Below are 22093 nucleotides of genomic sequence, written 5' to 3'. Positions count from 1 at the left end.
AAAGCTAAGCTTGCTTTACAAATATTGATATCCTAATAAACATCGATTGTATATATTTCAATAACATTTGTGAGAAATATCTCTTATAATTATAGTATTAGCTTTCATATATATATAAACTTCAAGCTAGAGCTAGGTAGCTCTTTCCACCTATTGTAAAATTTAAAGGATTGCAAGTTTTTACCGCTTCTATCATTTACTTTCTAATGTAGAATGGAAATTTGGATTTTCTTTTTCAATTGAAAGTTTTTGTTTAACTAGGCGTTAAAGTAAGGAACTTTAAATTCAAGTTTGATATACATTGATAAGATAGGTGGCGTTTGGTAACCTAATTTATTTTTTTTTTTGAGTAAAAAGGGAAACACTGTGTCCTTTTTTTTTTCTTTAAAAAACAGAAATAAAACATGTTTGGTAATATTCTTGTTACAAAAAACTTTTAAAAATAAAGACATGCAAACATTCAAGAAATTTCTAGTTTCATCTTTGTCTTGAATACTTAGACTTAACAGGGAAACATGAACATAGTTATCATAACTCACAGAGAAAATGATATGAAAAAAGAAGAAGCATTATTCTATCCAAGTGTCCAAAGTCTCCAAAAACAATATATCAAATTTAAAAGATAAAATAAAGTGAAAAAGAAAAAGAGAGGAAAAGAAAAGAAAAAAGAAACTCGCCTGAGGTGGATCAAATCTGAAGAAACTCACGTGAGGTGGAAAAGCAAATGAATTAGATAAAAAAATAAAAAAGGATTTAGGGTGTGGTAGTTGGAAGAGAGAGAGAGAGAGAAACAAAGAAAATAAGAAGAAGAGAGATGTGGTTTGGTGTTGGTCTAATTGGAGATAAGGTGGTTCAGTGTGTTTTTTTTTTTTGAAAAAAAAAAAAGAATGTAAAACACTTTTTTTGTGTTTGTGTTTTTTTCACCAATTTCAAAAATGTTTTTAGAAAAAGAGAAAAGAAAAACAGGGCTACCAAACACATTTTTTGTTAATGTTTCATAATTCTTCAAATAAAAACAAAAAAACAGCAAATACTAATTTTACCAAACGGGGTCATAATTATTGTTAAAAAAAGATTTGTTAAGAAATTTGAAGGTGTTAGATTTCTACTAGAAAAACAATTCCCAAAATCTACAAATAAGAGAGAATAGTTTTGCAGAAACTCACAACCAACCTCTAAGGCTTTTCCCTAAAATTTCTTTAACAAGTAAGTTCTATTTACAACAATTTTATTTATTTTGTTCTTTTTGTTTCTATTCTCTTTTGCTCTAACGCAACTTTCATAGTGGTAGGGAAAGAAAAGAAAAAAAATAATTTATTACCACTTTTACTCCCTATGTCACAGTGCAACATTCTCCTACAAAAGAATACTAACTTGTTACTTTTTTTAAATGTAGAATGATAATTTTTTTATTTATTGTTGCTTGCAAATTATTACATTATTCAACTACAATTACTAATATTCCAAAGGCTTACTGCAACATATCATACAATGACTTTACTACTTACCCTCACATTAATATTATTATTCTTTGTATTATAAGTATGCACCACTTTTTGCTAAGATAACTTTATCAAATATATGATTGGAGTTTTTTTTATTATATGTTTAATGATTTATACATGTGTGTGTTTGTGTATTCTTATTTGTTTTGTTTGGCATAAAGATAGAAATAAACAACAAACATAGGGTAAAGATAAGAACAAATAAATAAACTTGAAATATTACTGATAAAGCGTAAACACTTATTTGGTCCACCTATAGGGACTTTGCTTTTCACTGTATGGCCAATACTCGTTTTACATCAAAACTTCGTTATGGTGAGCCTGACAGGGTTGCTTTGGGAAAGCGAAGAAAAAATATTGTTGTAACTTCTCTTTCTAAGAAAATGCTAGTAGGGTGAATTGGTGACCTATCTTCTGTGCTTGAAAATTAGGATGATAGTGTCATCAAGGAAAGATGAGTGGATTGCTTATGGGAAGTAATGCATGCAAAGCAGGTAGATAGGCATCCATGTGCATCTGATGGCTATCATTAGGACCGTATTTGTAATGAAGCCACTCCAATTAAAAGGTGTTCCACCTTAAGAGCATCAGTATTGAAGTTCAAAGTTGAACGTGGTGAATTCCCACTTTCTGTCACTAAATTTGGATCTAACTCATTATAGGTCCAAGGTTAGGATGAATGGGTAGAAAAAGTTTTGTAGAATTCCCCTTACGTGACTACTCTCAATAATACTGAAGCCCTTGATGCTATAAGAGCCATCACTAAACTCTATGTTCATAGGGAGACCAGAATTAAAATATCTCACATTATTCTTGCAAGGTGGAGTATCTTTTCACATATTATGATTATTGTTTGGGGAGAGTTTACTTTTACTCTTGAAGACATGCTCATTTTTTTGAAACTTCCTTATGCTAGTAGAGACGACTTTCTTTCCACTATACTTTCTAAAGAAGATGAGAATGTCAAGGAATTCTTTATAGACTTTTTTAAGAGTCAAATTAAAGTTTTCAAAGTGACACGCTTTTTTAACTGGGTAAGGCTCTTCTATAAGAAGTTCAATATTAAAGGCTAAAGCAATCCTTCTATATATCCAAATCACGCACATGTTAGTGACTTTGTTAAGCATGTGGTTGGCTTGATATGTCCTCTCAGTTTGTCTAAATGATGGGATCTCTTCTATAGTTATTCTTTATGCGATCAAGTTTGCTAAAGGTATAAGCTTTTCTCTTGCTCCACTATACTCAGGATTTTTGTATAAAAGGTTAGACTTATATCACTCTAAAATTGCTAAATCAGTTGGTTGCTATAGAGTCTTGACATATGTGGATGTATCATTCATTCAAATGTGTTTGTAGGAAAGATTCCGTAGTTGTGCGCCCACTTCTAACATGTATTAGCCTTTTGTGTCTTCTTTTACAAATAAAGTTTTAAGAAACAATTATAGAGCTTAGGCGTGGCATGACCAAACTTCCAAAACCAACATTCTTAAGGTGTTGGATAAGGCATATCAATTTATTGCAAGGCCTTATGTGAGATCAAACAATGGTTTTGGAGATCCAACTATTTATTACCATAGATAACCATTCGAGACTGAAAAATTGAGCTCATGCAGATTGAACTTCTTAGTGTGGATTAATTATTCTCAATTACCTTCCATGATTGAAACAACTAGTTAAGTGCTAATAGGAATTCATTGTCTGTCAAAGTATGCTCTTCTTAGAAAGTGGCACGTCAATTTGGATATGATCAGCCAGCTCCACCTAGACCCCATTTTCTTGAAAACTTTTATTCTTGTCCTTCCTTATTTCTGATTAGTGTGCTCAAGCATAATGTGGATAAGTTCAAAAATTATGTTGTCTTAACCTTTGACAGAATAGGTGTATACACTACTGGTTGGTATGTTTATTGGGCAGACTGTCTTCAGGAATAGATCTCATTTGTTGTGCCTGCTCTTAAGGTGTAATTGCATTCTCCTTCCATTAGTAGTAGTGATGTGTCGCTTCACTTGATTCACTCTAAGAGAAACAAAACCTCTTGTCAGGTAAGCTTGTTTTTCACTCTCTCCATCTTCCTTTTCATTATATTCTTATCTTGATATTGAACTCTTCCTTATTTTTTTAAATGAGAGTCAAATCTAAGTGCAAAGATGGAGGAACAAGATATCTCAAAGTCTGAAAGTGAAAAAGAATCATGTGACCACACGAATGATTATAAGTCCAGTGATGAGTCAGTTGAGGAGAGGCTTCCCAAACATGAATATTTGAGTTTGGGAGAAAAAATGGATGGTAATGCTATACAAGAAGGTTTGATAGATATAACTAATTTTCTATCTTCTACTATGTAAAATGTTGGTGGTGATGAGGTGAATGCCACTATTGGAGTTGATAAGAGTGTTCTTGGGATCGTTTCAAGTAACATGAATTCTAATTTCGAGACACCTTAGCATAACAATGCCAATCTATTTTTAGGGGAACTTTTGGAGTTACTCAAAGCATTCAAAATAACTTTGGAATTAGTGCTACTCTTGGTGTCACTTGTAATGTTTCCTCTTCTGAAGGTGTTCTGAATGCTACTCATAATGCTTTTTCTCTTGAAGGTGTTCTGAATGCTATTCACAATGCTTCTTCTCCTAGAAGTGTTCCGAGTACTACTTGCAATGCTTCTTTTTTGAAGGTGTTTCGAATTCTACTTGTAATTCTTTTTCTTCTAGGGGTGTTTTGAATATTACTCACAATTCTCACTCTCATTCTGGGGGTGTTCTAAATAGTATCCACAATGTTTTTTTTTTCTTTTAAAGGTATTTCAAATAACTCACATATTATTTATTCAAATATTGTTATGCCTCTTTTTACTACTCACCATGTGTCATCCTTTTTTTTTAATGATCGAACATACTAATGATGCTTTTGATACTCATTTAGAAGATTTTCATGGCATTTTAGTCTTGTCTCAACATTTGCAGTTTTTAAAGCATATCTATAAAGTAGAAGGTGAGTTTTGGCATTTTAAAGGCAAATTCATGAACAAAGCTATTATGGATACATTAGGCAGTGCCTTAAAGATTACTTCCTCCCATGGGCAGACATTTCTTTTGAAGAATTACATAAGATGGTGGCTCTCATGGAAGATGTCCTCAACTCTGGTTGTTAAATTAAATGTCTTGACATTTGTGTAACCAAAGCCAAAAAATACATTATGATGATGATTGACAAACCTAACATAGAGGCTGAGATAAAAGAGCTTGACATAAGGAAGATTAGATAGCCTTTCCAATTTTGAGAATGACAGACACTTCTCCTTTCTGAACTTCATACTTAACTAGCTTGTTCTTGTTTTTGTTTTTCTGAGTTTATAGACTTATTTTCCATACTAAATATTTACTTTGCTTTCTTCGTGGTTTTATTTCTTCACTTGTAAATTGAGATACACTTTTCTATATTTCATTGTTTGTAAAGATATGAATGCTTCACAAACATCACTGTGCACTCCCAAAAGGGATTCTCTAGTTCACATTAAAGCGAATAATCCTTAACCTAGTATGAAGGAGAATAACACATCTTTTATATGAGCATTTAAAGCTTTGACCTATTTGTAAAAAGTAGGTTATGGCCAGGAAGTGAGCAATAAAGCTAACGACCAATAACACAATATCATTATAGCTAGATTATGAGCTATAAAACTTGCGATTGAAAATGTGAATTATATGGTGAAAAATTTAAGCTATAAAGCTTGTGACCAAATACAACAATAATATTACAGCCAAAGTAAGAGCGATAAAGCTTACGATTGAAAATAAATTTACTTTAAAATATCACAAGACAGCCAAAATGGAAGCAATAAAGCTGCAGTTGAAAATGCATTTACTTTAAGATAAACAAGACAATTAAACAAAAATTGACTCTAAGAAATCATTCACAAAAAGAAACAGATAATGGATGGCATTCTCATACATGATACTTCTTAAAGTATTGAAAATTGACTAGCGTTGTAATAGCATTAGACTTTAGATTCATTAACTTGTAATATCCACTTTTGTTCACTTCATGAACAATGCATGGTCTTTCCCACTTTGGACTAAACTTAGTTGCTGATGTTCCTCTTCTAATATGTTCTATTGCACGGAGTACTAAGTCACCTACTTCAAAGCTTCTTTTTTTTTACCAACTTGTCATATGTTCTACTCAACCTTCTTTGATATGTGGAGAAGTTCTTCTTAGCTTTATCCCTTCTTTCTTCCAATGTTTCCAATTCCATCATTCATAAAGCATCATTGTCTATTTCAGCATTTAGGCAAATCTTGGTTATGGAACTAAGATTTTCGCTGGCAAAATAGCTTTTATCTCGTATATTAAAGAAAAATGAGTAGCGTTGTTAAGTATTCGCTTGGAAGTTCTATATGCCTATAGTGCCACAAGAATAACATCATGCCACATCTTAGGATCGTCATGTACCATTTTACTCAGCATCTTGAGCAGAGTTTTGTTGGTAACTTTAGCTTGACCATTTTCTTTAATGTAAAAAGGGGTTGACTTTACATGGTCGACAGCATAAAGAGCTAAAATTTTTCTAACACTAGAGTTAACAAATGGAGTATCATTGTCTGACAAGATACGCTTGGGTATTCCAAATCTACATATGATGTTCTCTTTGATGAAGTTGGCCACGATCGATCCAGTTGCCTTTTTCAAGGGAACAGCCTCAACCTGTTTGGTGAAACATTCCATTGCTGCAAGTATCCATGTATGTCCTCTAGAAGGGAGATTGATAGGCCCAACCAAGTTAAACGCCTAAGTATGGAAAGGCAAAGGTGTGATGATGCTATGGGGTACTATAGTTGGCATTTCCATGAACTTGACATTCGTGGCATTTCCTTGCATAATTCACAGTATCCACTTCCATGGTAGGCCAATAATATCAAAGATCCAATAGCTTCTAATAAAGTTTTCTCCCCTTTTCATGTTCTCTGCTACTTCCGATGTGAACTTTTTCCAATAAGAAATTTATATCAACTGGAGAAACACATTTCAATGGATGTCCCACAAATGATAGTCAGAATGATTCATTCCCTTTCAAGAAAAAGTGTTGAGCTCTTCTCTTTAATTGTCTTGTGTCTTGGAAATTTGTTAAAAGAATTCCATTTTGAAGGAAATCGATGTAGGGTTTACGTCAATCACCCGTACTTATTGCAATATAGGATTCGAGCACATCTGGAGGTTCTAAACACTTGGGACAATACTGTTAAAATTGAAACAAATTTTTGGACATAGTTGGCCAAAAATAACCTTGTCTCTAGAGTAATCGATGCAATGGTGGGCCTTCCTCTCCACACCATTGTCCATCCATTGCTTTTAATTTTTCTTTTGTTTCATGATTGGAAATGCATCTAACTAATACTTCATTGCTTCCTTCGTGGTACAACACACCATGGATGACAGTGGAGTGCTTTAATCGTGAGATAAAGCTAGAGCTTGGATTGAGCAACTCTCTTATTATAAGTTCACCTTAGTCATTTTCTTCATAGATTAGAGGTTGTAAAAGGTCACTCAATAGACACGAGAGCCTTCTCTTCAATATTGAAATAATACTTTGATCTTCTTTTTGCATCTATATCTTAAAGGCTAGAGTAGTAAATGTGTCTGCATGTATATTCGTTGATCTTGAACTATGTTTGCATCTCACCTTTTGGAATTTTTGTAAAAGTGATTGGACAATAGTTATGTATGATGGGCTTTTTAAGAGAAAACTCACCATTTGTCTTTTTTATAATGAGATTAAAGTTTCCATGGATGCATAAGTTATTGATTCCGAGAACAGTAATCGTATACAACCCCGGAAACAAGGCTTTATATTCTACTTGATTATTGGTGTAAGGGAAATCTAGCTTGATGGCCAAGGAGATAAGATTTTCTTTACTGGGTACGTTCACCTTTTCCATCTTTTTTGAATAAGCTTGACTATTGTGAGAATTAAAGGATCACTCATCTTCCGAGTGAACTTCTCTTAGGAGAATTAAAACTATTCAAGCACTTTCACCAAATATATTGGAAGAACCATCAAAATATAAATCCCATTCTCCTTCTTTTATGTTGACAAAGCATATTTTATAGAGCTCTTCTAGAATAAAATCAAGAATTACCTTTTCAAATTAAAAAGGGAAATGTGTTAATAAATTTAAGAGAGCTTAAGACTTAATCATATTGGGTTGCATTACTAAAGTATCAAACTCTCCCAATAAGAGAAGCCACTTTGCCATTCTCCTAGAAAAGGCTAGTTGAGAGAGCAAGAATTTGATGGGATCTGACTAGGTTACCACTTTAAGTTTATGAGCTAAGAAATAGTGATGAAGCTTTTAAGTTGCGTACACTAACGCAAAATAGTACTTCTCTATCGGTGGGTGGTTCAATTCATTAACATCTACTAAAGTAATACACTGGTCGTTCTTCCTCCTCCACTTTTTGAACAAGTAAAGCACCAATTGAGTGTGGAGTTGAAATGAGGTATAACATGATTGGTTCCCCTTAGATTGGCATGGTCATTGTCATGAAAGAAGTAAGAATACCCTTGATTTTCTCGTAAGTTTGCTGTTGTTGCTCACCTTATGAAAATGGGACCCCTTTCTTAAAAATAACCTGAAAAGACATAATAATCTTCGTTAAGGCTAGAATGAACCTCCGAACATAAGAAACCTTCCCCAACAAGCTTTTGAGTTGCTTTTGATTTGATGAAGGTGGCATAGATTGAATAGCCTTTATCTTCGTAAGATCCACTATGCCTTTTCTATGAACCACAAATCCCAAAAACTTACCAATTATTACTCCAAAGACACACTTCAAGGGATTCATGCGTAGCTTGTATTCTCGACATCATTCGAATACTCTTCTCAAGTCTCCAAGATGACTTGGGGCTTTTTTGGACTTCATCACTATGTCATCCACGTAGTCTTCCAATTAATCATGCATCATGTCATGGAACATTATGCATGTTTTTGCATTCAGCAATTGGATGAGCCATCACGCAATGGTAATTGCAATATCGCATATTGGACTTTTTTTCTGCCGTTGGTGGTCTTGATACGTAAAGCAAATTTATTTGTCTGTCTTTAATAAATTCTTGAATGAGTGCCCTTACTCAATCTTGTCTTTAATAAATTTATTTATCGCACTTTGGCCTAAGGTTTTCTCGAGAACTTATTCTTTCCTTACCTCTTTCTTGGATTGCATTCATAGTCGAGATGTTCTTTTTATTAAAACGATTAGCTTCCTTATACCTAAGAATTGTATTATTGGTCCACTGCACAACTTCGACTAAAGTGGCAAAAGTGGGAAGATGTAAGTTTTCCAAATGCACTCTATATTCATCTAACATACCTTGGATACAAACTTTGACTAGCTCTTTTTCGTCACGAGAATCTTGTATATTCAGTATTTGTTTTCTAAACAGCTAAATGTACTCCATAAAATCCTCTATTGACTTCTAATATTTTCTTCCTAAATCGATGAGGGTCAACTTCTCTTAGGTAGAGAAAAACTTTTCCCTAAACATCTTACACATTTGGTTCGAAAAGTCAACTAAATTGAGAGTGAGATTAACATACCAGGTGTAAGCTTTCTCAATAAGGGACTTAGAGAACTCTTTCAACTTTAAATCGTCATCCAAGCTTACGACACCCAAGGTTTCCACAAACTTCATGATATGTTCCCAAGCATCACCAGTCTTGCCATTGAATTGTTTGAATTTCGAGATAGTGTAATCCTTGGGGTACAACTTAGAGGTTACCTTGGCAAGATAAGGTAGTTTAGGTCAAACTTTCAGAAGTTGAGATTGTTGTTCATCTGATCGAGTAGCTTCTCTAGCTCTTCCTTTGCGACAAAACTTTGTGTGCTAGTGAAAAGAGTTATTGTGACAAGATTGCTTACAATAGAAAGATTGGCGGTATTAAGGAATGGGTTAGTCTTACTCTCTTTATTTCCTCCATTTCCATTCATGTTGTTGACCATGTTAATGGCATTTTCTCCATTATGAGTTGGCATTGGTTAAAATTGAGAAATTTTTTGCAATTGAGGATACAAACTAAGTGATGGTCTCTATTATTTATTTGTTGTTTTCTTTTAACACTTGCATCTTTTCTTGGGAAGCTTGGAACATTTTCATAAGCTCTTAGACATAAGTAGGGGCGGATGTTTCTTGGTTATTGGGAGAACTCTCCATATCTTCTGGTAGGAAATTTTCTGACAACTTTTTCACTTACTGCAATCATTCTTCCCCAGTGTAGTCGCTAAAATATAAAGGGTTTTTCTAGTAGAGAGATAGAGAAAGGACGTGTTGCAATAAGTGAAGTGGAATGCACTGAAGGTGGTAGAAAGGAAAATTAGAACAGTCCTTTAAGCGTAAATGCTTTGGTGGCTGGTGGTGAGGAATAAGAAAATGTAGAGAAAGTAATGAATTTTGGTGGATGGGAAAGGTTGAGTAAAAAGAATGTTTGGAATAGTTTTGAGAGAGCTTTGAGGATAATCTCGGCTGGGTTTTTAATAAATTTTGATTGCATTCCAACCTCTCAGGCTTTCATACTTGAATTGAAAATGAGCATTTTCTTAGGAGTAGTTAGGAGAACATGTTCAATCATGGAAAACGTGCTTGTCATAAAAGAGCATGTTAAAAAAACGATTTATTGGATATGAAGCTCGATCATAGGAGAACGTGTTTGTCATGAAAGAACATGTTGAAGAATGACTTATGAGATATTAAGAGAATGACCATGTAGTTGGATAGTGGGCTTTAGTTTTGGGTAGTGGAGTAGTTACACTTAATAGTGCACCATGTATACTCTTAAGGAAAAAAGAAAGAAAAGGGTAAAGTACTTATATTTCAAGGAAAGGTTAAGAAGAAGTTCTTTTAACTATTTCCATATTTGAGCCACTAAGCCAAGCTCTAAAACATTCTAAACATGAAGATAACTCATAAACCTCGTCACTCATTCTAAGCTTAACATATGAAATAGCTATTCCACGTTTGTTCATATTCTATAGTACAATACTTTAAAAAATAATAATTAATCAAAATTAGACATCTATAATCATATTTAGGAAGAGTTACTTGTTTAAGAAGTGTAGAAAGTAATCTTACCGATCCTTTGGGATTAATTAGTTCAAGTGATAAAAGTAAGGTGAAATTTTTAAGTAAAAAATTAAAAAAAAAAGTCCTCTAGAGAAATAGCAATTATTATGTCTCAAGCAATGACATCACATAACTTAATTAATGGTTAAGAGCACACAGCTTATGTATTATAGAAAAGATTGTGAGAAGTGTTGAAGAGAACAGTTCTTTTGACTACTTTATATAATAGAGGAAATCGATTTTGCTTGTTTACTGGGGAAGGATAGTGATTTATGATGGTTAAGTTCCACGATCTTGCCGTGGAAGTGGTCTAACACTCATTGGAAAATTATATAGTATTAATACTAAATTAAGCATCACATGATTACCTAAAACATGGGAGAAAACAGCAAATGAGGAATTCATCCTTTTCTTTTCTTTTTTTTTTAATACAAAATGAATGCAGAGTTGCACACGTACATGGAGAACCTAATAAGATTTATTAATTTGTTTAGTGTAGTTGACTTGAATGAAAAAGAGTACTCATTTGGGGTTCATATTTAAGATCAAGATAAGGATAACATGAGGACCATGCAGTGCCAAGTGCCATCAAAGATAACCGTTGGGCTAGACAGGGTGGAAGGCTGGTCTGGACCCAGACGTTGGATTAAAGTTTTGAGCTGGCCCAACTTGCACCCTTCCTTTCTTTTCCCCTACATGTGACCTTTTCTTTTTCCTTGTACTATAATTTGATCCAATTTTGAAATTTCAATGTGGGTACAAATAGCATAGGTTATGTTTTCCCTGCTTATCTGTACCATTGGACCACATAATATTGAAACGTGAAATTATCACCACCATTCTAATGTAATGCATCTTTCCCAAATTATTTATTCGATAGCAACTCATACATGATTTTATATTGTAGCCATGATATATGTTAAATGAAATATACACACATTTGTGGCTAGTACTTGTCATGTATGAAATATAACTTGACATATGTTTTTATATCAAATGTCACCGAAATTTGATAGTGAAATTTTTCTCAATTCATTATGCAAATTTATTCTCATTACTAATTTTATCGTGTCATATCAACACTTGCACATGTATAATACACGATAATAAAAGAGTTACTTATTTTTATACCAAATAATATAAGTTTACAAATTTTAAGCTTATATTCCAATCAAATTTACGTCTTAAGATTATTACACTAGATTTGATAATTTTGTATACGATACAATAATATGATACGAATTTAAAAAGATTTAAATTTAAAATATTAACATGATTAATTAATTATATTATATTTATATTTATTTTTATAATTTTTAATATTTTATATTTACATAATACGAAAATATGAATTATCAAGTCTAATTAACACAAAAACAATGGCTACTGGTTGCTTCAAGAAGTAGATGCCAAATTCAAGCAAAGAATATGATAGAAAAATAAAAAATTTGTTAAAAGAAAAGAAAAAAAAGATAGAGGGAGAGATGCATAAGGTCGGAGGGTAACTTAGAGCTTATACTTCGGACTCGGAGATCTGTCTGGATCGCTTGTGGCTAACTGCCAAACTGGCTTCGGACATAAAACATTCAACCATGCTCAAAAACGTATGAGATGTACTTTTGTCAACCAACCAATAAAAAAGAGCCACGTATACAATGACCTTCGAGTCTTCTCAACTTATATCACCATAATTTCAATTCTACCCTTCCTCCTTTCACCGCATTTTCACTCTACCATCGTCCCTGAACGGTAAAATCACTCTCAACAAGTTCCCAACTTAGCCAAGAGGCGAGGAAAAAAAAAAAGAACTCCCCTCCACGGTGGCACGGATCCCATACGTTATATTCCAAAATTCTTTCGCTGCACTTTTTTTTTCCCCTCTTTCTTCTTCTTCCTTATAGATGCAGCAGAAATCTCCTCCCACGCGCGTCCACGATTCTTAGCGTACACCCATCTGCAGGGTCTCCTTAGATCCCATTCTTGCCGTTATCCTTTTTGTTTTTGGTTCTTTTTGCAAATCCCAACCTCTTTCATGTTTGCCTTATTTGTACAGTTTCTTGTATCTGCATTTGGAAAATAGCGATCTTTGCTAACAATGAAGATTTCTTTTTGGGCCTTTGTTGTTTCGATTCTTCTCCTCTTTTTGGCATCTGGGTCTTTCTCAATTGACAATTTTCACCAACCGTAAGTTTCTTTTCTTTTTTGTTATTAGTTTATGTTTAAGCTTTGATGCTTTATAGCTTTTGGAGTAGTTAGAGTTGGTTACTATATGATTTGTTAGCTTTAAAATAAGACACCTATTTGCATGGCTTTAAGATCTCGGTGGCACATTATTGGTTTATTGGTAGTTATTGCCGCCAAATTTTTTTTTCAACATAAATTTTAAGTTTTTCTTGTTTTCTTTGATTTGATCTGATGCAATTAAGCTTTAACACGAGCTATCAATGATTTTACTAATTTAATGTCTGTCTCAAATATAAATAGAATAATGTTCTAAGAGGCAGTTTTGAGCCAAGGTTGTTGATTTCTGTGTTTCTGCTAAGTTCATTGACTAAGAATGATGATCATTAGAATTACTCATAATGTAGGTCAGTAGTTTCCTCATATATGTGATGTTAGGTATTGGCAATTTTAACTTAGACGACCAAAAGAAAATCTTGGAAAGAAGAAGATCACAGCATGATTCAAATTTCATGCATAACTGCATAATTAGGATGGATCGTGGCAGTTATCTTCTGCTAAAGTGACTCTTTTAGCATTGAGATTTCAGAAGTCTGGTTGCAGTTAAAAGTGTTTATGTTTAGCAGTGATGTTTTCGAGAGGGCCAATTATTAGGATCAAACTCACGTATAATCAGCTTGTTTCTCTAGAGGTTTGGCAGCGTATTAGTTTTCTTTAGAGTGAGCACTCATTGCTGGTAGGTAATGATTTATGATTAGTTTTGATTGTGATTTTCATCTCTCTTAGTTTAGTTGGAACATTCTGTTCAGAGTCTTGGCTTATGTGAACATCCTGAAACTTCTTTTCAAGTTTCTCTGCTCTATACTGGAAGCATTGGATATATATATGAAGACAAAAATTTCAGTTTATATAGTGGAGCAGCATTTATAGATTATAGGTTTTGTGCCATAGTGGTGTGACTAAAGCGGCAAAGCTATATCGCTCAAAAAAATAGAAAAAAAAAAGGCATCAAAGCTATAGGATGGAACCATTATAAGCATTCTTGGATTGCTTCATAACTAGATTATTTGCTTTGTCACTTCCATATAGGGGACTGTTTGTAATCCATTCTGCAGAATGACAAATATAGTCGCTAGATGTCTGGTCTCCAGCTCTTTCAGTAAGCATAATGCTTAAGCAAAGAAGTTTCCTTTTTCCTGTGTTCTTGCGGGAAATTTTTTGGGCATATTATGCAGAATATGAGCTATTAAACATATGCTTTCTATAGGAAAATTCTTTTTTCAGTTTTACAAAGTACAGGTGAATGCCATTTCAGTGTTATATTCAAATGCCTCCTTGGAACCTGATTTGGCTTGATATTTGTGTATGCCTTTGCAGAAACTTAACATATTCTCAAAAGGTCACAGTTATCTTTTACATTATCTGATGCTGATCTCATTTCCCTTTTTTTCTCATTACTTAAATTTATACATGTAGGTTTCCTATTGTGGAGCCTGATCCTGGTCATACAAAGCTACGTCTTTCGAGGGAAGGCTTGGAAGCCATCAGCAGAATAACTACCCCAATTGCAGCTGTTGCTGTAAGTTTCAGATACCCTTCCCTGACATCTAGTATGTAGTTGTAGTTCATTGCTTTTATTTTTGTGACTTGACTTCAAATATCAATAAGACATAACAATATAAATTGCAATTGCTAGGTACCCCCCCTCTTCCAACCCAGCCCAATCAAGGAAAAAAAAGAAAGGAAGAAAGTATGAAGAAAAGAAAAAATTTGCTCATGTTTTTATGGAAACATTAGGTTTCTTTTTTAGGTTATAAAATTCAACCTCAAAATGAGTGTTGGAATGTCTTTGGGAGGTGAATTTGGGAAAATTCATGAACTAAACCATCAGTTTTGATAATTTATGGCTCTCACTGTTAAATATTTGTTAGGTATAAGATAAAATATTTTACCAATTTCTTCAAAGATTTCAAACACAAAATTCTGGGTGAAATACTGGTTGACAATATTATTTTGTTCCTGTAATGTCTCTAATTTTAGATTGCACCTGATTTACCTTTTGAGAATAGGTCCTTAGGCCTTTTTGTTCTCCCACTTTTACTCAAATCTTGTTGGTTTTGTATATCCAGGTAATTGGTCCCTACCGCTCTGGCAAATCTTTTCTGCTAAATCAACTTCTTTCGCTGTCTTGTTATGAAGGTGCATTCTTCACTGTTATATGCTCCTTTGTTGTGTTGTAGTACTTGTCACTTTCAACATTTTTTACAGTTAAATGAGATCAATTTGATGACATTTTGGTTATGCTTTTTCCTGTTTATCCATCAGGATTTGGTGTTGGACACATGCGTGACACAAAAACAAAGGGTAATACAGAAATGATGTTACAATTATGCACATCTGTTACATAGATGATGTTTACACTTTGTCTCTAACAGGGATTTGGGTTTGGGGAACCCCACTAGAATTGGATATTGATGGAGTAAGAACTTCAGTTTTCTACCTTGATACTGAGGGTTTTGAAAGTGTTGGGAAGTCAAATGTATATGACGACAGGTAATTCCTGAATATGTATTTTAACTTGCTTGATATAGTATATATTTTAGTTCTATTGCCTTTCTGATGTCTGTCTATGCAGGATTTTTGCATTGGCAACTGTTATGAGTTCTGTACTAATTTATAACCTGCCTGAAACGGTTAGTCAATTTTCTGTAATTTTTCTTTGTTTTTGGATGTTCTTTATTTGAAACTTTGACATATTGGGAGGCTGAAAAGGCTTTAACCTTTATAGTTCAACCTAAATTTCATGAAGCAAATGTTGCTTTAGATATAAAACTAGGAAACTATATTATGTTTTAAATTATTTCTTTGATAAAAATTGAGTAAAAAATTTGCTTAAATTTAGGGCATTATAAGTATGAAGGTTAGTTTTGTTACATATTAAAAATTCTTTTGGCGTAAAATTCTTGTGGTTAAGTTGAGCTTTTAAGTTTTCTTCAAGGATTAACATTTGGATATGCAAAAACTGAAGCGCTATCGAGGTGTTTTATAAGGGCTTCTCTTATACATTAGAAAAGCAGTGCTGTGAATTTTAGCATTTAAGGTCTTCATGTAGCATTGCAGTCTATTTATCAGGTTGTGGACTTGTGTGTTCAAAGTCTTGAAGCCCACAATTTGCAGCTGCCTTTAATGGTTGATACTCTTGTTTGTGCTGTTCTGTCATTAGATCCGTGAAGCTGACATATCTAGGCTGTCATTTGCTGTTGAGCTTGCTGAAGAATTTTATGGAAGGTTTGCCCTTCTACATTACTCTGAATTGAAAGTATTATCAATTTATTACATATATTGAGTAAGCTTGGTGCTATTTTATTTTTAATGCCTGTTAAGGATGATACTAACTTATCTTGTTGTTTTCTTGACAAATATTTCATGGAGAACAGAGTGAAGGTAATTTATGAGCCACTAAAATGTTTGTCATATTTATGCTTGTGCAATGAAGTTAATTTGCCATGGAAATCATGGGTATCTGAATTTCTTGTAGGGGCAAGATGTTGCTTTTGAACCTGCAAAACTTTTGTGGCTCATCCAGCGTGATTTTCTGCGTAAGTTTATAACTGCCCTCCAGCATTTGATTTATGAAGTGTCAGAAGGCCCTTCTACTTTAAATGTCAATGTACCAGTGACATGCTAGCTTATATGGCACTGCACTGAAATATAATATCTGCCAAAATTTTATCCCTTTCTAGTATCTACTCCATGTCAAATTCTTTTTTATTTTATGTGCATGAACATGTCTGGTAAACGTTTCTTTGTACCTTTCACCATACTCTTAAGTTTCCTTTAAAATGCTGTGGAATAGATGGTGCGAAGTTTCTGATTTGGGAGACATTTTTTTTCTGGGTGCATCTCTTAATGTGGCATCCCTTTTTTTTTCTTCCATTTTTCTGCAATTTAAATGGATACTTTTGGTATTTAAGTTAGAGGAGAGAAGATTTGAACTCAATATCTTCTTTTTGGAGTTAAATCTGTTGCTGCCATTAGTTTATTTCTTCTGCCCCACAATTTAAGGGGAATTAACTGACATTGTTCTTGGTTTTACCCAGAAGGGAAGTCTGTGCAAGAAATGGTGAATGAGGCACTTAGGCATGTCCCTAACACTGATGGTTAGTTTATCTGGTCCTGCTTAATTGTTGGACAGATGTTTATTTATGTTAATCTTGTTTTATTTTTGGGATGAAGTTCTGATGGTGTGTGTCTGTTGCATTTTCAGGGGACAAAAATATTGATCAGGTATTCCTTCTGTGACCCTATTTGTAGGCTACTACTAGATTAATGTTATTCTTGGATCAGAAATTCACTGTTCTTGGAACTTCATCAGGTTAACCAGATCCGGGACTCCTTAGCTGTAATGGGTGATAACAGCACAGCATTTAGCCTTCCACAAGTATGTTTCCAAATGTGTTTGTTTTATTACTCATATAATACCTTGGTCTTTCCCATTTCTCCTATTTCCTGTTGCTATTGTCTTTCTGAGCAGAAACATAAATATAAGCTTGTTGGGTGATGTAATCTCTTTTGAACATGTATTGGGGATAAGACTTATGATACCGTTTATTGATGGTAGAGAAGGCAAGCAAATACTTGGGCGTGCTTACAGTGAGATTTCGGTTGATGGAATGCATATATTCTTTTGTTCATGTGTGGATTGCTGTCCATCTATGTTATTTGTTGACAAATAGTGGAAGTTAATGTTAAAATCTAAACCTTGAGTATCTAATTGCTTTGAATTTGAACTTACAGCCTCATCTCATGAGAACAAAGCTTTGTGACCTGAAGGATGGTGACCTTGATCCCATGTATGTTAAGAAAAGAGAGGAATTGAAAGAACTTGTTGCCAGTGTTATACATCCAAAGATTGTGCAGGGCAAGCCTTTAAATGGGAAGGAGTTTGTATCATTCCTGGAACAGGTTAGTTTATGTTCTCATTCTCAGACCTTGTGGTCTTGGATAAGTTGGGAGTTTACAAATTGTGAAAATTCTTAAATTAGTCATTGTTCGTGATGGTGATTGATTGACGTCCACAACTTCGCATTGTTAATATGCATTTTTATTTTTAATCTTACAGATACTTGAAGCTTTGAATAAAGGGGAGATCCCATCCACAGGCTCTCTTGTGGAGGTTTTCAATAAAGGTATTCTTGAGCGATGTTTGAAGCTATACAGTGAAAGGATGGGAAGATTAGTTTTACCTATGCCAGATCAATCCTTACAACAAATACATGAAAGGTCGCGAGAGGAAGCAATGAAGGCTTTTGATGAACAACATTTTGGCCGTCACCATGCAAAGAGATCTGCCGAGCAACTGGATGAAGAAATAAAGGAGGTATTGACTGGCATTTGAAGGGACATAATTCTTTTCCTTTATCAACAATGATAATATATCACCTCAGACATATAAACATTCAAATTTTTGTTTCTTCTTTTGGCCAATATTTTCAAATTTTTGTTTGGTGGTGGGAAAAGGAAATTTATAAGGTAGTTAATCAGTGGGAAACTTGAAACTTATGAAAAGTTTAGTAGATATCATATATCTTTCATGAAGTCTCTTGAGTTTCTCGAAGTTTACATTGTGAAAATCCAGATAGGGATTACTCAGATTTCAGCAATTTGATCACTTACTGCAAACAAGAGAATAATGAAGATGTTTTTGTGGTTATTATTTATCATGCTACGCTTGCTCTTATATCTAATATAAATATCTGGGCTCCTGAAGATCTAGTAATAAATTCTAATCTTAAGTATGTTTTGTATGTAGTCTGATCTAGTAGACTACAAGCTATTTTAAATCTCACGTCCTTTATGTGGAAAATTTTGTCTAGGTATATAAGAATGTCATTATGGCGAATGAATATCACTCCTCAAGGCTCTGTGAGGCACTGTATACCAAATGTGAGGACAAAATGGACCAGCTTCAAGTTCTCAGACTTCCTTCCATGGCAAAATTTAATGCAGGTTTCCTGCAATGCAACCAAAGTTTTGAGCAGGAGTGCATTGGGCCTTCAAAAACAAGCTACGAGCAACGCATGATGAAGGTGATCAAGGGTCTTTGCAGTTTTATTTTCAGTTTCCTTTTTCTTAGGAAATGTTATTTTCTTTTGTTGCAATATTTAGTGGAAAGCTGGAGAGTTCCATTCAGTTTTTGGATTTAGAGTCTTAGAGCACATTCCGAAATGTGTCCGAGTCAATTTAATGCTTGAATTAATGAAGTTCTTTTTCCCTGTCGAATACGTATTTCCCAGTCTCCCAAAGTGGAGCTGAAGATAAGATAACTTCAACCAAACTAAAGTCATGAGTTTGAAGTAAGTGTGGGTGAAAAGGGGGGCAGCAAATTATAAAAATTTCACTTGCATGTTAAATGGAAAAGATATATTTGGGGTACTTTGTCACTGAAATTGTAAAAAGTTTCTGTCGTCTGCAGTGCTGAAATATGTCTTTGCTGAATAATGTTTTTGAATGTACCATATTATTTGCAGATGATGGGAAAGTCACGTTCTCTGTTTATCAAGGAATACAATCAGAGGCTCTTCAATTGGTTGGTGGCCTTCTCCCTTGTCATGGTGGTGGTTGGCCGGTTTATCATAAAGTTCATATTGATTGAAATGGCAGCATGGATACTCTTTATCTTCTTAGAGACATATACGAGGATGTTTTGGTCAGCGGAGTCGCTTTACTACAACCCGGTGTGGCATTTTATCGTAGCCACTTGGGAAACTCTTGTCTACGGTCCGATCCTTGATTTGGACAGGTAACACAGCACTTTCAATTGCACCTGAGAACAAAGTTGCGTGTTATGTAAACTTTTTGGCCGTGCATTCCAAGTAGAAGTATTGTTTTCCTCATATGGTTTTGATTTGTTTTGGCAGATGGGCTATTCCCATTGGTTGTATAGCGGCGATATGGATACTTTATTGGCGGTGTTATGGGAGAAGGAAACATGGGTCGCGTTGGCTTTTACCTCTGTATACTAGTCATAAAGGTGGCTCAAACAGACCAAGATCAGATTAATGGAGAGATGGGTGTGGCATTGGGTATGCAGCTTTTGATCAATCATCTTGGGCGAGCTTTTCCTTTTTTTTTTTTAACATATGAAAGCCCGCCGATCAATTTTTTGTTCAGGATAGGTCCTCCAATCTGAGATTTGTCCAAGAAGGGAAGAATCAGAAGATGATCAACCACCCACACTTATAGTATCACTATCCTTATACTGTACCATTGTTACACAAAATCATTTGTATTAATATAATCTGATTTGTTTCTAATGCCAATTATTTAACACCTTCAGCTTTCCTCTTCTCTTTCTGTTGTTGGTAGCCCATAAAGCATCACCATCATTTATGTGTAAAAGCCTGAATTGCGTAACTGGTAAGGTATAACCTCCTACTTCATGTATGAAGCTCCGGCGTCCCATCTTTAACATGAATACGTGATAGATACTACGCGCCCAAATATTCAGTCTCACCCATGATCTTCCTTAATAAATCTTGCACTTGGAAATGTTAACTTTTAATTGCATCAAAGTATTTGACTTAATAATTAATTAATGTATAATTCTTATGTAAAAAAAAAAAAAATGATTTCTCCAAATCCATTGAATCATTGGCATGGTGGGTCGTAAAATGCAAAGACTCGTACTCTTATACTTTGGTCTTTTTATTAGTCAAAAGTTATTTACAAATATGAAAAATTATAATTATTTTTAAATAATTGAAAAATAAAAAAAGTCAAAATCTAATTTAATTAATAATATTGAAAATATTTTTTATTGAACATTTATCAACTTAAAAAATAAAAAAGAGACACATGAAAAAAGGAAAAAACTAAAAGAAAAATAAATTATTCATGATTATTTTATTAACAATTAAAAAAACTCATAATTTTGTAGTGAAAAAAATCTAACAAAATTTAAGTAATAATATTTTAATTAAACTAAGTATAATTTTTTAATTGTTTTCCTTTTTTTTTCCCTATTTTCTCATTTCCCTTCTTTTCGTTATTTTCTCACTGGTATTGAAAAGAATAATGGTTCCTTCTTTTTCTTCCCATTCTTTGTCTATCTCCCCCTCCTTCGATCTCCATGCACCGCTATAACTGCAACTAGGGGTGAGCAAAATTAAATCAGATTAATTATCCATCCGAATCAAATGCGATTTGAATAAAACGATTTGGTCTAATTGGTTCATTGAATCAATTGGTCCAAAATGTTTGATCTAATTGATTTTTTGTTCAGTTCTCGGTTTTAAAATTTTTAGACCAATCCACCCAAAAAATAAAACTAATTATATATATTTTATATATATATTAAGAATAATTGATAGTAAACTTAATTAATAATATACTTAAAATATATTAATTTATTATATGTACATATACAAATCATAATCATAATAATTTAATTTTAGTTATATGTATTTTTTTATTTATAAATCTATATTAATATGAAATTATAAATTATATATTTTAAATGATATAACTTATTTGTTAATATTATAATATATGATAATAAACATCCTACATATTAATATGTTATAATTATTACATCTTAGTAATGTTTCATAATATAAAATGTTATGAATATATATATATATATAATATTATATAAACATTATATATATATATATTTAATTTATACATAACCATTACTATAATTTATAATAAATTTTATTTATATGATTACACTTAATAACCTTATTAATTATCACCTTTGTTTTTATAACATACTGTTTATAATTAATTATTATTTATACAAATTTTGATATAAAGTTGTGTCATTAGTTTCATATATACATAATAAAGTAATATATTATATATACATACGTATGTTTAATTTATACATAAACATTACTATAACTTATAATAGATTTTATATGATTACACTTAATAATTTTATTAGTCATCACTTTAATTTTTATAACATATTATTTATAATTAGTTATTATTTATACAAACTTTGATATAAAAATTAAAATATTATAATATATAAGTTGTATTATTAATTTCATATATATAATAAAGTATATATATATATATATATTTAATTTATACAAAATTTGTAAATTTTATAATTATGGATGAAGTTTATAAGTTTTAATATTATAATTTGTAAAAAAAAGTGATAAAATTTTGATCAATTGATCCAAAACCAAACTAACTAAACCAATTCTATATTTAGTTAATTTGATCTTTCTTTATATTTAGTCGATTTGACCTTCTTTTATGTGTGGTCAGTTTTTTTAAA

At 32.9% G+C, this 22093-nt stretch overlaps 1 protein-coding gene across 1 annotated transcript; it reads left to right on the top strand.

Annotated features, from left to right (window-relative positions):
- The first annotated feature begins 12391 nt into the window (after positions 1 to 12391).
- Positions 12392 to 20139, top strand: LOC18613248 (Guanylate-binding family protein). The gene is made up of 17 exons (XM_018114139.2): positions 12392 to 12804; positions 14278 to 14380; positions 14931 to 15000; positions 15127 to 15165; positions 15237 to 15354; positions 15437 to 15494; positions 16025 to 16089; positions 16239 to 16245; positions 16340 to 16400; positions 16902 to 16961; positions 17069 to 17088; positions 17177 to 17242; positions 17599 to 17766; positions 17924 to 18181; positions 18678 to 18890; positions 19332 to 19603; positions 19722 to 20139. Exons 1-17 carry the CDS (start codon positions 12716 to 12718, stop codon positions 19861 to 19863), a joined length of 1809 nt encoding a protein of 602 aa, XP_017969628.2. The 5' UTR covers positions 12392 to 12715; the 3' UTR covers positions 19864 to 20139.
- The last annotated feature ends 1954 nt before the right edge of the window (positions 20140 to 22093 follow it).

Source organism: Theobroma cacao, chromosome 1, assembly GCF_053813885.1.
Source record: "Theobroma cacao isolate CCN51 chromosome 1, ASM5381388v1, whole genome shotgun sequence".
Lineage (NCBI taxonomy): Eukaryota > Viridiplantae > Streptophyta > Magnoliopsida > Malvales > Malvaceae > Theobroma > Theobroma cacao.
The sequence above is the reverse complement of the archived record's forward strand: the minus strand, read 5'-3'. Positions and strand labels throughout refer to the sequence as shown.